At 36.1% G+C, this 13,658-nt stretch overlaps 2 protein-coding genes and 1 pseudogene across 2 annotated transcripts in view; 1 reads left to right on the plus strand and 2 right to left on the minus strand.

The window, feature by feature from the left end:
* FAM179B (family with sequence similarity 179, member B) overlaps positions 1 to 13,658 on the plus strand; it is a 137,927-nt gene that overhangs the window by 110,119 nt on the left and 14,150 nt on the right. The window contains 2 exon segments of the mRNA XM_006896023.1: positions 2,005 to 2,131; positions 13,017 to 13,126. Of these exon segments, the coding sequence (XP_006896085.1) occupies positions 2,005 to 2,131; positions 13,017 to 13,126 (237 nt within the window).
* LOC102849272 lies at positions 11,378 to 11,987 on the minus strand (annotated as a pseudogene).
* The window catches only part of LOC102855274 (small nuclear ribonucleoprotein Sm D2-like), a 3,473-nt gene continuing 2,947 nt past the window's right edge, over positions 13,133 to 13,658 (minus strand). Inside the window, exon 2 of the mRNA XM_006896021.1 lies at positions 13,133 to 13,168. Within this exon, the coding sequence (XP_006896083.1) occupies positions 13,133 to 13,168 (36 nt within the window). The remainder of the gene's footprint in view (positions 13,169 to 13,658) is intronic.

Below are 13,658 nucleotides of genomic sequence, written 5' to 3' on the forward strand. Positions count from 1 at the left end.
GAGTGAGGTGTGGGTCTTGCTTGAGTCTTTTGCAGATATTTTTCCAATTTTGCCAACACCATTTGTTAAAAAGGCTGTCGTTCCCCCACTTCACTGATTTTCAATTTCCTTCTTGCATAGAATCTTTTTGACATCTTGTTCTACATCAGCTACAGAAATCACATTGATTTTAAAGGTTTATGTGATTAAATTAGAAACATCCAGATAATCTAAAAGTTAACTGCCATATGATAAAATAGTCATGAGAGTGATACCTTCTTATAATCACCAGCTTTTCAATTGCAACAGGTTATATTTGAGGACCATTTTAAAAATGTTTCCTAGCACAATAAAGTTTTTGGTTTTATTTTTTTCAAATTGAGAAAGTAATCATTGTTCTTGAAATTGTTGAACTGGTATATTTTTACTGTGTATTTTCTCACCAACAAAATGAATTATTAAAAATATTTATGAGTTTGAATCATGATGATGTTGTTGTTGTTATTGTTGCTGAATACCATCAAGTCAGAACTGACCCTCAAGCAGGTTTTCCGAGGCAATTAAATGCTTGGGAGGAGATTGCCCATCCTTCTCCTGTGGAGCAGCTGGAGGATTCAAACCACCTACCTTCAGGATTACAGTGCAATTTCTTACCACAAGGCCACCAGAGCTCATGATAGATTTAAAATAAATAAATAAATAAATTATAGTTGTTTTGAGTAAATCTTTAGTTATCCCTTCTTTAATGGCACTATCATTCTTTTAACCTCTTTAGCATTTCTTAGATTCTTATTGGAAGTATTAAAATTATAAAATGGTTACAGTTTCCAGGCTTTAATACTTCTCACATTTTATGTCCCTGTGGCCTGATTCTCATATTCATAGGCCATATAGTGGATTGATACTAGGTAAAGATTAGGATCATTGCAAATATCATCATTTAATGTTATCTTTGCTCTGTTCTAACAGTTGCTTCCTGGTCCAACTGTAGGTGTTACATAAGCACAGTCAGGTGTTCTGAGATTCCAAGATTAGCCACAATTTGTTATGATCCACACAGTCAAATGCTTTTGCATAGTCAATAAAACACAGAAATTCCTCTAGTACTCTCTGCTTTCAACCAAGATCCATCATTTAATGAAAAAAAATTTACTCTGATCAACTTTTATGTTTAAAAAAATACAACATTTACTAGCAGCTATTTATCTAGGCATAGACATGATTTTGTTTGTGGAGAGAGGAAGATACTTATTCTTTTACATCATCTAATTTTCCTCCTATTGAGTAATTTTATTATATTTGTAAATGTGGTTTGATATAGATCATCCCAAATCATTTTATGTTGTTTGTTGTTAGGTTCCAATGCATTGAGAATGACTCATAGGAACCCCACAAACAACAAATCTAAACTCTGTCTTATCCCATGTCATCCTTATCGTTTTTAACACACTTCAGCCCATTGCTACAGTCACTGTGTCAATCCAACTCATTGAAGATCTTCAGTCTTCATTGAGGGATGTTTGGAGAGTAAATCATCTAATATTACCCAAAAAAGCTTTGCTTTCTCTGCTTCTTCTAGCCTATATATTCCAGTTATAGGCAAGAGTATTACTATAATTTATTTTAAGATTATTGTACTAAGAAGGAGATCTGGTGGCCTGCTGGCAAGAAGAACATCTGGCACCGGGGGAAGCAAGCCAGGACAAACACAAACTTCCCCTGCCTCTCAGTTCTTGCAAGTGCCGGCCCTGAAAGAATCAAATAATTTGTTTCTCCATCTTAACCCATGGCTGAAAGATTAGAACCTAGAGTCTTTTTGAGTTTGAGTTTTCTGCTTTTTTTGAAGCAGAGAAGGAGAGGAGGCGGAGAAGCAGAAAAGCCCATTACTCTCTTAGTTCGTTTCATGTACCTTTGTTTCAGTGGCTTACTTAAAATAGATTTGGAGTCAAATTTGCATTAAAAACAGGAACTGAGATTTTTAAAAATAGATACATATTTATTTAAATATTTCTCAAATATTCATAGGTATTATGGTCGAAAAATACTTTTCCTCACGATGAGTCATCCTAATTTTGATAAAATGCTTGAAAAGTACATCTCATCTAAAGATTTACCCTATATTAAAGAATCTGTTAAAAACTTACGACAAAAGGTATGTGAAAAGAGTTTGCTTTATAAAATATTTTAGAAGTTTATTTGCTGTGGAAGATAAGAAATTCATGTAATTCTTGCATTATTTCTTTGGTAACTACTCAGAGTTTTTCTTCTGCATTACTATTGAGCTTTTACCAAAAGAGCATGTACAAGGAGCTTCTTGAAGATAAATACCTAAAGGATTTTAGTAGCTAATCCTGGTGGTTAATGGGGATTTAGCAGTATCTGTTGAATAATTGACGAAGAGAATGCCAAGTGAAAGGTGGAATGTGCCTGATTTCAAAAGTGATCTTTTTATAAGTTATTTTATTCAAAAGTAGCTTGCTTCTGGAATCTCTATGAACGTGGAGAAACGATGAAATTTACACAAGTGTTCAGGTCTTTCCTTTATAGGTCACTGTGAGCCGTCTACAACTCGACAGCATTTAACAACAATAACATATTAAATTTAATAATGTAATATTTTTAATTATAATTCATGTCATTCATTTATGATAATCTTAAGCCAAGCATTCTTTTTTTTCTCTGTAATTATATTTTATTAATTTTCATAAACATTTACAGAGATTTTGGGTTTCCATTCATTCACCGCTGCACCATTCTCTCTACCCTCCTCCCAGTTTGTTCTTGTCCAAATGCCACAGTGCTTGTCAAAGCCAGTTCTGATTAATCTTCTTTGTCAGTGTGTCCTTTGCCATTCCCTATCACTCCTCCCTGAGAGAGACTTCACCCTGAGTCATAAGGAAAAGGGGATGGCGTATTCTCTTAGCTACTTCCTGCTGAAAAGGGGCGCTGTGGGTTTCAGGGTGACGATCTTCTCTCACTACTCTAAAGGACCCCTTTGGCAGTAGGAAACACATAGACTATTATGGAAATTGATTTTGGAATTTAGATGCACTCTTATTGATTGTGCTTGGCCATACATGTTCCTATCCTTGAAGATGTATCATGGGGGTGTTGCAACCTAGAAGACACAAATTTGACTAACAAGTTATAAGTACATGAGTCGAAAATTATGGAAAAGTAAAAGAAAAGATTCTTTCATTGTTTTACAAACCCTCCCCCAGGTCCCCACCACCATGTAGCCCTCGCTCTAGACTCCTGTGATGACAGAAATACCTAGTCACATATCTCTTTTACACAGTTTTCTCCCTCCTCTGTTTCAGTGCAGTATACATTATTGAACACATCTTACTCAGTCTCTCCCCAACCCTGAGGTTAGTCCCATTCTACAACAGTAAGCCAAGCATTCTTTCATGAAAAGATACTATTGTAGAGATGTACAATAATGTGTATTCGATACTATTGTAGAGATATACGATAATGTGTATTCGAGAGCATTTTTCTGCTTGTTGATTTTGAGACCTCGAACTTAATTCAATATAGAACTTACTAAGCAAAAACAGTTATTTAAATGAGAGATCATTTTTGTGAGTCATTACATGTCTCATGGGGAGGGGAAGGTTTAAAATATTCAACAGTGTTCTTCCATTGTCCTTAGAGATTTTGATGGAATCTCCTCAAAAAAAGATGATGGAAAAATGTGCAAATGAGCAAACAATATCATTAATAGCACATTCAAGTAAAATTTTGCTGGAGAATATTCAAAACTGCCTGGCATAGTACATTGACAGAGAACTTCAAACTGGATTCCGAAACAGAGATATTCAAACTGGATTCCGAAAAGGCCATGGCAGGAGAGATATACGATTATTGATATCAGGTGGATCTTGGCTGAGAGCAGAGAATACCAGAAAGATATTTACTTGTTTTGTATTTGGTTATACAAAGGCATTTGACTGTGGATTGTAACAAATTATGGCTCACATTGAGAAGAAAGAGAATCCCAGAGCATTTAATTGTGCTCATTTGAAACCTATACCTATACCTATACCTATATAAGAAGCTGTTACAAATCAAAGGAACACTGCATGGTTTAATGTCAGAAAATATTTTCATCAGGGTTATAGTCTTTATCCATGCCTATTCAGTCTGCATTTGAGAAGCTGGACTCTGAAGAATATGGCATTAGGATTAGAGGAAGACTCATCAACAATCTGTGTTTTGCAAATGACCCAACCTTGCTTACTGAAAGTGGAAAAGGCTTGCAATGCTTCTGCAGAAAACCAAAGACTACTGACTTCAGTACGGATTACATTTCAACGTCAAGAAAACAAAAATCCTCAATTGGAACGATAGCCTACATCGTGATGAAGATAATATTGAAGTTACCAATAATTTCATTTTACCTGGATCCATAATCAACATCCTCGGCACCAGCAATCAAGAAATCAAAAGATATATTTCATTGGGGAAATAGTTCGTCAAGGATCTCTCCAAAGCACTAAGGTGCAAGGATATCCCTTGAAAGACTGAGATGCTAGATGAGAGATTGTTTACATTGTGGTCACTGCTGACAGGATACCTGTGTCATCTTCTAAGACTGGGGGTGAGGGGCACTTCTACCTTAGCAGGCAGTCTCTGAGGGGAGTTGGGAACTTTCCAGGAGTTCTGCCCAGTACTCTTCCCTCTTCAAGTCTCAGTGGTTGTTGCTTACTGGTAGTTGTGACTGCTGCTGAGGCTGGGTGGGAGGGGCCATTTCTACTTTAGCAGAGAGATTCTCTGGGAACTTAGCCAGAACCCTTCCCTCTCCATTCTCAAGTTTCCAGCTCCCCTCAAAGACCACTCACACCTGAAGAGGGAAGGGTTCTGGGTAGCAGTGCTAGGAAGTTCTCGGCTCTCCTCAGAAACTTTGTCTATTTGGGGGGTGGGGAGATAACTCCACCACCACAATCCACTTCACATAATGTCATGGAAGCAACAGTCAGGATCAAACATTATGAAAAACAGAACAAACCTTCTAAAAAAGCAAGCCAGATTGAGGACCAGTGAATATCTCAGATACAGGAATTGAAAAGAAATAGGCTGACATGGAATTCCAGAATCTGGCACTGAAGTTACGAATGTTGGAAGAAAGAATTAACAGCCATAAATAAAGAGAAACAAGAAAGGGGAAACATCACAAAACAGCGCAGATACAACCAACACTGAACTAGAAATAACAGAAAAAGCACAGTAGTACAATCCAGACTATTAAGACTGAAAAACAGGAATTTTCAACATGTTGGAGGCATAAAAAAAGAACCAGAAGAGTTGAAACAGAGAATCAGTAAGATAGAAGACAAGAACCTCAATGAGAATTTACAAGAAGAAATAACTTGGAGAAGATAGAAGGAAAATGAAGAAAACATTAATATCATGTGGCATGAAATCACATGAAACAATATATATGTGATAGAAATTGTAGAATAGGAGGGTTAAAAAAAGGCATGAAAAAAAAAAAGACATGGAGAAAGTTGTAGAATTGATAGTAGAAGAAAACTTTCCAGGTATTATGAAAAGCAAGAAAATACACACTCTAGAAACTCGTCAAACCCCAAACAGACTCTAAAAGAAAAATATCAAGACATATAATTGGCAAATTCTCCAAAATCAACAACAAGGATAGAATACTAAAAGCAGAACAAGAAAACAGAGTCACCTACAAGGGACTAATTAGATTAAGCAGAAACCATGCAAGAAAGACAGATACTTATAGAAGGCTTAAAGGGAGCAAGTGCCAGCCAATATTCCTTTGCCCAGTAAAATTCTCAATCAAATATGAAGGAGAAATTAGGTCATTTGCGGAATTTAAGGAATTTGTGAAATTAAGACCAACTCTACAAGAAATATTGAAGGAACTTCTTTCACACAGAGATAATAGAAAAAAGTAGATGGGCCAAAGTAACCAGCAACAAAAAAAAATGGCAGCAATAACCCTGGTATGTCCACTTGCGGTACAGAGGTAACTCATGGTTGCTGTGAAGCTGAACACTGTGACACTAATATGTCAAATACGAGAATGGTTACCCATGGTGGGCAGTGTTTGGTGGAGCTTCCCGATTAAAACAAGCCTGGAAGCCGGAGGGGCATCCACTTCCGTAATAGCTTGCCTCTGGAAACCTTATGAACATGGAGAAAGGATGAAAGTTATACAGGTATCCAGGTCTTTCGTTCATTGAGTCGCTGAGTCTCCTGCACTCAACGTGAGTGACTTAAATGTACTGAAAAAGGAGGGGAGTAGCTAAATGGATTTTTTTTAAAGCCCATAAATATGTTGTCTACAAGAAACATCTTTAAGAAATGAGAAGAAAGACTGAAAGGATGGGGAAAATACACCAATCAAATGCAATCCATAAGAAAGCTGGAGTGGAAATACTGACCTCTAATAAAATAAACTTCAGGATGAAAACCACTATAAAAGATAAGAAAGGGTACTACATAATGATTGAAGGCACAGTAGATCATGAGAGCATATCCTTAGTTAACATCTACGCATCTAATAATGGACATGCAAAATACATAAAACACTTATTAATAGACTTGAAGAAATAGACACCACCACTACTCCCACCAAAACGCAACTAAAAAAAAAAATTCAGCAAAGATACAGAAGATCTTAACTATACAATCAGCCAACTTGACCTCATAGATGTATTCAGAATACTTCAGTGAACAAAAGATCAATTTACTTTCTTCTCAAGTGAAGATGTTACATTCTCGAGAATTGACCATATATTAAGACACAAAGCAAGCCTCAACAAATATAAAAACATTGAAACAATACAAAAATAATCTCAGATCTTAATGTCATAAAGATAGAAATTAACAAGAGGATAAAAGAAAACAGAACATCCACATGGAAACTAAATAGCATTTTGCCAGAGCACTGCTGTTTTATACAAAAGTGAAAACAGAAATAAAAACTTTCTTCAAAACAAGTGATACCACATCACATAAAAACCTATGAGATACAGCTAACGCTGTCCTCAGGGTCAGTTCACAGCATTCAGCAAAATACAAATACACATTTAAAAAAAAAAAAGGTAAAATAAACTACTTAACAACTCCAGCAAATAGAAAAAGAAAAAGTTACTCTCTCAGCTAGAAGAAAGGAAATTATAAGGCCAAGGCCAAAATCAGTGGGATAGAAAACAGAAATTATTGAAACCATCAGCAAAACTAGGAAAGGCTTAACAAAGTAGACAAACTATTGACAAACTTAACAAAAGAAAAAAAACAAGACACAAAGGATTTTAATAAGAAATTAAAAAGGTGACAGCACTCCTGAAGCAGCCGATATTAAATCGATAATAGCAGAAAATTGTGAAAGGCAATACTCTGATAAATTTTAAACCCTAGAGCAAATGGACAAATTCCTAGAAACCCACACCTTATGCAAAGACTCAGACAAAAGAATAGCACTAAAGCAGACCCATCACAAAAGAAGAAATTGACCGGGTCACAAAAACCCTCTCCAAAAAAATAGTCTTGACACAGATAGCTTCATTGCTAAGTTCTGCCACACATTCAGAGCTGCATTATCACCAATTCTGTTTAAATTGTTTTTAAAATAGAAAAAGAAGGAACACTTACAAAGTCATTCTATGAAACAGGTATAACAGGTATACCAAAACCAGGCAAAGACATCTCCAAAAAAGGAAAGCAGTAGACCAATGTCTTTCATAAGCATAGATGCAAAAGTTCTTAAAATCCTGGCCAATAGAATCCAACAGTATATCAAAAATGTATATCAAAACAGTATATTTTTTTAAAAAAATCATTACCATGTGGGATTCATAACAAGAATACAGGTATGGCTCAATATGAGAAATACAATATAATTCATTACATTAATAAAGTAAAGAACAATAACCATATGATCTTATCCATTTTTACAGAGAAAACCTTCGATAGACTCTTAGCACCCCTTCCTGATTAAAATACTCAGCAAAATGAGAATAGAGGAGAATTTCTTCAACGTAGTGAAAAGTATATATGCAAAACCAAGAGCCAACATTATTCTCGATGGAGAAAGACTTAAAACATGCCACTTGTGAACCAGGCAAAGCCGTTTACTATCACCACTCCTGTTCAGTATTGTACTGGAAATTCTGTTTAGGCCAATAAACAAAAGAAGGAAATAAGAGGTCTCCAAATTGGCAAAGACACGATGAAACTGTCACTATATGTATATAGATATAGATATGTGTGTGTGTGTGTGTGTGTGTGTGTGTGTGTGTGTGTGTGTGTGACACAGAAAACCCCTAAGAAAGCCTGTTAGACCTAGTAGATCAATTTAGTAAAGTTGCAAGATAATAAGATTAACATACAGAAATCAGTTGGATTTCTCTACAGCAGAAAGAATGGAAAAGAAAACTAGAAAGGCAATACCGTTTATAATACCTTGGTAATTATAAATGTCAAAATGAAATACTTAGAAATAAACCTAAGATGAGGATATACTTAGATATAAACCTAACTGGAGAAACAAATGAGCTTTTAAGTAAAACTACAAACACTGCTACAAGAAACAGACATCTAACTAAATGGAAAAATATTTCCTATTCATGGGTATGAAGACTGAACATTGTGAACATGACAGTCCTACCAAAAGCAATCTACAGGTTCAGTGCAATCCCAGTACAGATACCAAACATTTTTAAGGAGGTTAGAAAAGGCAGTTTCCAATTTTATCTGCAAAGAGACCCATTGCAACCATTATGAAGATAATTTAGGATTGAGCAGTATTTTATTCTACATGGGTCACTATGGCCTGGAGCCTAATTGACAATACCTAACAAGTGCAGTAGGGGTAAATTAATGAAGATAGAAACTTTTGTAGAAATTTGTGGAAGATAAATGAAAAGCATTATGATGCTATCTCACTTAGTTTAAACAGGGACTGTGATATAGCTTCATAATTTGGGCCCTGTAAAGGTCAGAGAAACATCTAGAGATTTAAGACCAAAAAGTGCAGTTGTTTATCTGTGAAACAAGTTGTAAAAAAAGCAAAGGTCACATGGGGATGGCCCTATCCTCCTACTACAGAAGGAGGAATTGTCCCTGTCAACAACATCCACAACACAAAACCAATTCTCATGAGAATATTCCCCCATATGCTTCCACACCTTTTTCTACTCATCCCAATATCAATCTTCTCCACTTCTAAAATCCATCGTGGTAGCTGACAGACCACAAAGAACCGTATTAGGAAAGTCAAAGATTTGCAGCAAGATACAATCACTCAGTCCGGACAGCTGCTGAAACGGACATGCAGGCACCTCAACCTTCAGCCTCACCACAGCCTTAAGCCAGTGTTACAAAGCTCTTTTTTGTTGTTGTTAAGTGCTGTAGAGTTGTACACAACCTATAGTAACCCTATGAATGAAAGTCTTGAACACAAAAGTTTCATCTTTTCTCGACATTCATAGTTTCTGGAGGCAAGCTTTTTTCGGAAGTGGACTCATCTTTCGAACCTGGAAATAGCCCCAGACTGACAGCCAAAAGCCTTTGAAATACGAGGCCAAATCTAGTCAGCTCACACCCTATTGCGAGCAACAGCCAGACCCTAGTCATATGTGATCATATTAATGGGTGATGAGAAAGTATTTGACAATATTCAGGAACAGTTCAGGATGAAACCTTTAATACGATTCCTCTTGTTATGTGCCCCGGAGTCAACTACAACTCAAAGTGACCCTATAAGCTGTAACTCTGAACCCTTCCCTATCCTGGGTCAGTCTTATCATCTCTTACACACCTGCCCCATTGCCATAGTCACTGTGACTCTCAGACTAGGAATAGGGAATTTCTTCAGCTTGATAGAGGCCATATGTGAACCCTGGAAATAACTCCTTACTTGAAGATAAAAACTAAACATTTGCCTCTAAGATTAGAAAGGTATGAATATCAGTTCTTTTTTTTTCCAATAGCATTAACTTTTATTCATTCATGTTATGTCACCTGAAATGGTATCTGATGCATTTATATGCTTATTAATGTAAATGGCTGAACAAATCCATTTCAGTGGATGGATACTCAGTATCCCACATAGTAAAGTCACTTCAACACAGCTGTGTTTCAACTTCCACACCAAAACAGTACTTTATTTTGTAAATTTTGACCCATTATTATTCCCATTTTATGGTTTTTTCAGCTGTCAAATGTACAAGGTGAAGAAAAACTTTCAACTGGGTTGCACCTGGAAAATAAATTTCTTAAACTCCAGATCCTGTACATGTTTCAGAACTGCTGGGTCCCAAGTCCATCTTTGAACTCTAGGGTTGCCAGTATTATATGCAGCATACTAAAGCTACACTATTAGCTAATTAATTCTGCAAAAATCAGGTCAATCAATGTGTCAACCTGTAACTGTGCACTTTAACTGAACATAGCAGAATAGTCACTCTTGAACCTTACATCATCATTTGATGTCAAACAATGTAGCAAATCCCAACAGTATATTCAAAAACAGCCTTGTATTTACAAAAGCTTGTTTCCCATACAGATTAATCCAGGCAGCTAACTCATTGGTTTATACAACTTTATTGAAAAAAAAAGAAATCAATTATTAGCAGAGCTATTAGTTGATCACTCATCCATTGACAACTTGCATCATTTATTCAGTGCTATATTAAACAGTGTATTGCAAGATAGATTAACTAATAGCTCCAAGCCTCTTAACAATTTAAATAACAATTACAAAATGTTTGCGACCCTATTTTGGAATACAAAGGGTGTTTGACTTCCAATTTCCATTCCCTGTAGAACAAGAACAGGTCATTCCTTTATTGACATGCATAAAAATACATAACATTTCCTGTTTTTCTGATGCTGTAAATTCAATACCAATTCTCCAGCCACATCAGTTATGAGCATAAAGTATATCATGTAATCTCAAATCTCTGACAGTGGAAGGTTTAAAAAAGAATGTATGCTGTTAGAGTAATGCTGATTCCTTTGATGTGACAACTGAGCACCCATCTCCCTCCCCCTCAGATGATTTCTTCAGCATGTTAGAGCACTGAGGGATGGTGTTAGTCTCAGAACCAAGTTAGAGTGAAGACATTGTCCACATAATACACATGCTCCTTTAAAAAAAAAAACAAACCAAACAAAACCAATGTATCTTGGGCAACTGTTCTCTTGTAACTACAGTTTCTAAAAGCAGTTATTGTCCAAAGCTGGAAGAACTTAAGTCTTCTCAGATGAGCATGTGAATGAATGGAGGGAGGTAAACAAAAAGTAAAATTAAAAAAGATGAGGTCTGATAGGGGAGCAGCCAGATAAAACATAAAAAAAGGAAGAATAATTTAATGTTTATTCCAGCTCTAATGCAGGTTATTCTGACTTCAAGGTAGCATCACATGGCATACTTCTGAGTCCATTCCCGAGATATTCTGTTGTATTTATCTCTGTCTGTTTTATAGATCCGTGCAATCTCTGGCACTAGGAGGTCATCTGGGTTCGGATCGTACAGCAGTGAACAAATGGATAAAAGAACTTTAGAAATAGTTAAAGCAGGAGACCAGTGATCTTAGTATATCGAGACAAATGCTGCCATTACTGTTAATATTTGGGTGATAAATTCTTGTTGTAAATGTAACGTTAAGTGGTTTGAAGGGGTAGTCTGTAGTAAAAGGAATTGTCAAAAAGAATACACTCTTGGCGAGCTCTGGTGGCCTAGTGGCAAAGAAGCTGCATTGCAATCCCAGAGGTACAGGGTTTGAATCCACCAGATGCTCTGATGAAGAAGGAGGGACAATCTCCTCCAGTGCCAGTCAGATCTGATTTGATGGTACACACAAAAAAAAATAAAAAAAGAATACACCTCCTTGATATGGCCTGTCATTAGGTCCCATAATTGTGGCTTGCCAACGAAACATATGATCTCCAACTGGACCTGCAGAAGATTGTGCTGGAGGATTGTGAGCCAAATCACTAAGTTCCTTATTAATCCTTTTCAGCGCCATAGTCTGTGCTTTTAGTCTTGCTCCTCACTGTCTGGTGTGTGCTCAAAGGTCCGGCCAAAACTCTTAATTAATTATCCAGGCAGCAGGGAAGGACTGTCTTTTCTCACACCGGCTCTGCCAGACACAGGTGCCTGGTGTTGAGGAGGTGGGTCTCAGGAGAACCTTGTGGCTGGCAGCTGGAGCTGGAGCTGTGCAATCAGAATATCTGTTTTTATGACTTCTGTTTAATATTGTATTCAGTATTGTAGCCAATGAATAAAAGAATGAAGAAACCTAAAGACTAAAAGAAACTAGTCTACGGGATTAATAATGCCCATGAACCGTCACGGTCTTACAAGGCTACTACTAACAACCTGATCAGGATTGACACTGATAAAATAGGGGGAGAATTGTGGAACAGAACAGAATCCAAAATTCCTTTTAAAAAAAACAAACCAAAACAAACTTACTGGACTACTTCAGACCAGAAGTCTACCCAAAACTATATTTCTAAACATTAAACTTTAAACCAAAATTTCCTGGGGTCATCTTGTAGCTAATGAATGGTTCACAAGATAATGGATATTATTCATAAATACTGTGCTGCTTTGAAAATTAGCCTTATGAGACCAAATGATCAACAGTTACTTAAAAACAAAGATGAAAATATAAAGGGACAAATAAAGTAGATTGATTGAAACAGAAGTCATGAGAATGTGCGAACATTTTGAAGAATGTAACCCCAGTGTAATTAAAGAATATGTATAGAAGTTGCTGAATGGGAACTTAACATCTTGTGTACATATTTAAAAAAATACTAGTATTAAGATACTAGTTAAAGATTTTTTTTTTAAAGTTGTTTTACTAAGTATAATTTCTTTTTTTCTAAATATGGTTTCTTAGTAGTTGATCACATACTTTGTTGATACACTGCTAGAAAGATAATTTCATAACTGATACTCTTTAAAGCATAAGCATAGATTATTAAAATGCTTTCACTGAAAAAAATAAACATGAGTGTTATGAAAAGTGCAGTTCTTTTTATTATAGGGCCTGGGAGAGATACCATTGGATACTCCTTCAGCAAAAGGAAGACGTTCTCATACTGGCAGTGTTGGAAATACAAGGTCATCATCTGTTTCTAGAGATTCAGCTGAAAGGTAAGATCATTTGATTGTCCACATCATTAGAGAAGCCACTCCCTAGTGATAACAAGTCTCATTTTTATGTTTTCATGAAATACCCAAGGGTATTTGTCAAAATTTAATGGAGTTTTAAAAGTTCAATAAGAGCATAGGAAGTGTGAGTTAATTAGATTTAATAAGGCAGTTTACAACAACTTGTTTTTACATTCACTAAACACTTATTTTATCCATTAGTGAAACTTTAGTGTTATTGAACTTGTCAATATTAGTACATGGATAACTGATTTTTTATATGCATTCCTGGTGGCCAAGTGGTAAGGAGGTGCACTGCCAACCTGAAGGCATGCATTTCAAATCCATCAGCTGCTTCTCAGGAGAATGAGCACTCGTCTCCCATCCAATTAACTGCCTCTGAAAATTCACTGAAGAGTCAATCCTGGGTCAGTTCTGTCTCAACAGCACACAACAGCAACAACAAAGCTAACACATAATTATGATTTTTTTTTACATTTTTTTATTATTATTAATTTCAATGAACATCTACAGA

This window comes from Elephantulus edwardii, unplaced genomic scaffold (genome assembly GCF_000299155.1).
Source record: "Elephantulus edwardii isolate Elephantulus edwardi_28Jun2011 unplaced genomic scaffold, EleEdw1.0 scaffold00179, whole genome shotgun sequence".
Classification (NCBI taxonomy): Eukaryota; Metazoa; Chordata; class Mammalia; order Macroscelidea; family Macroscelididae; genus Elephantulus; species Elephantulus edwardii.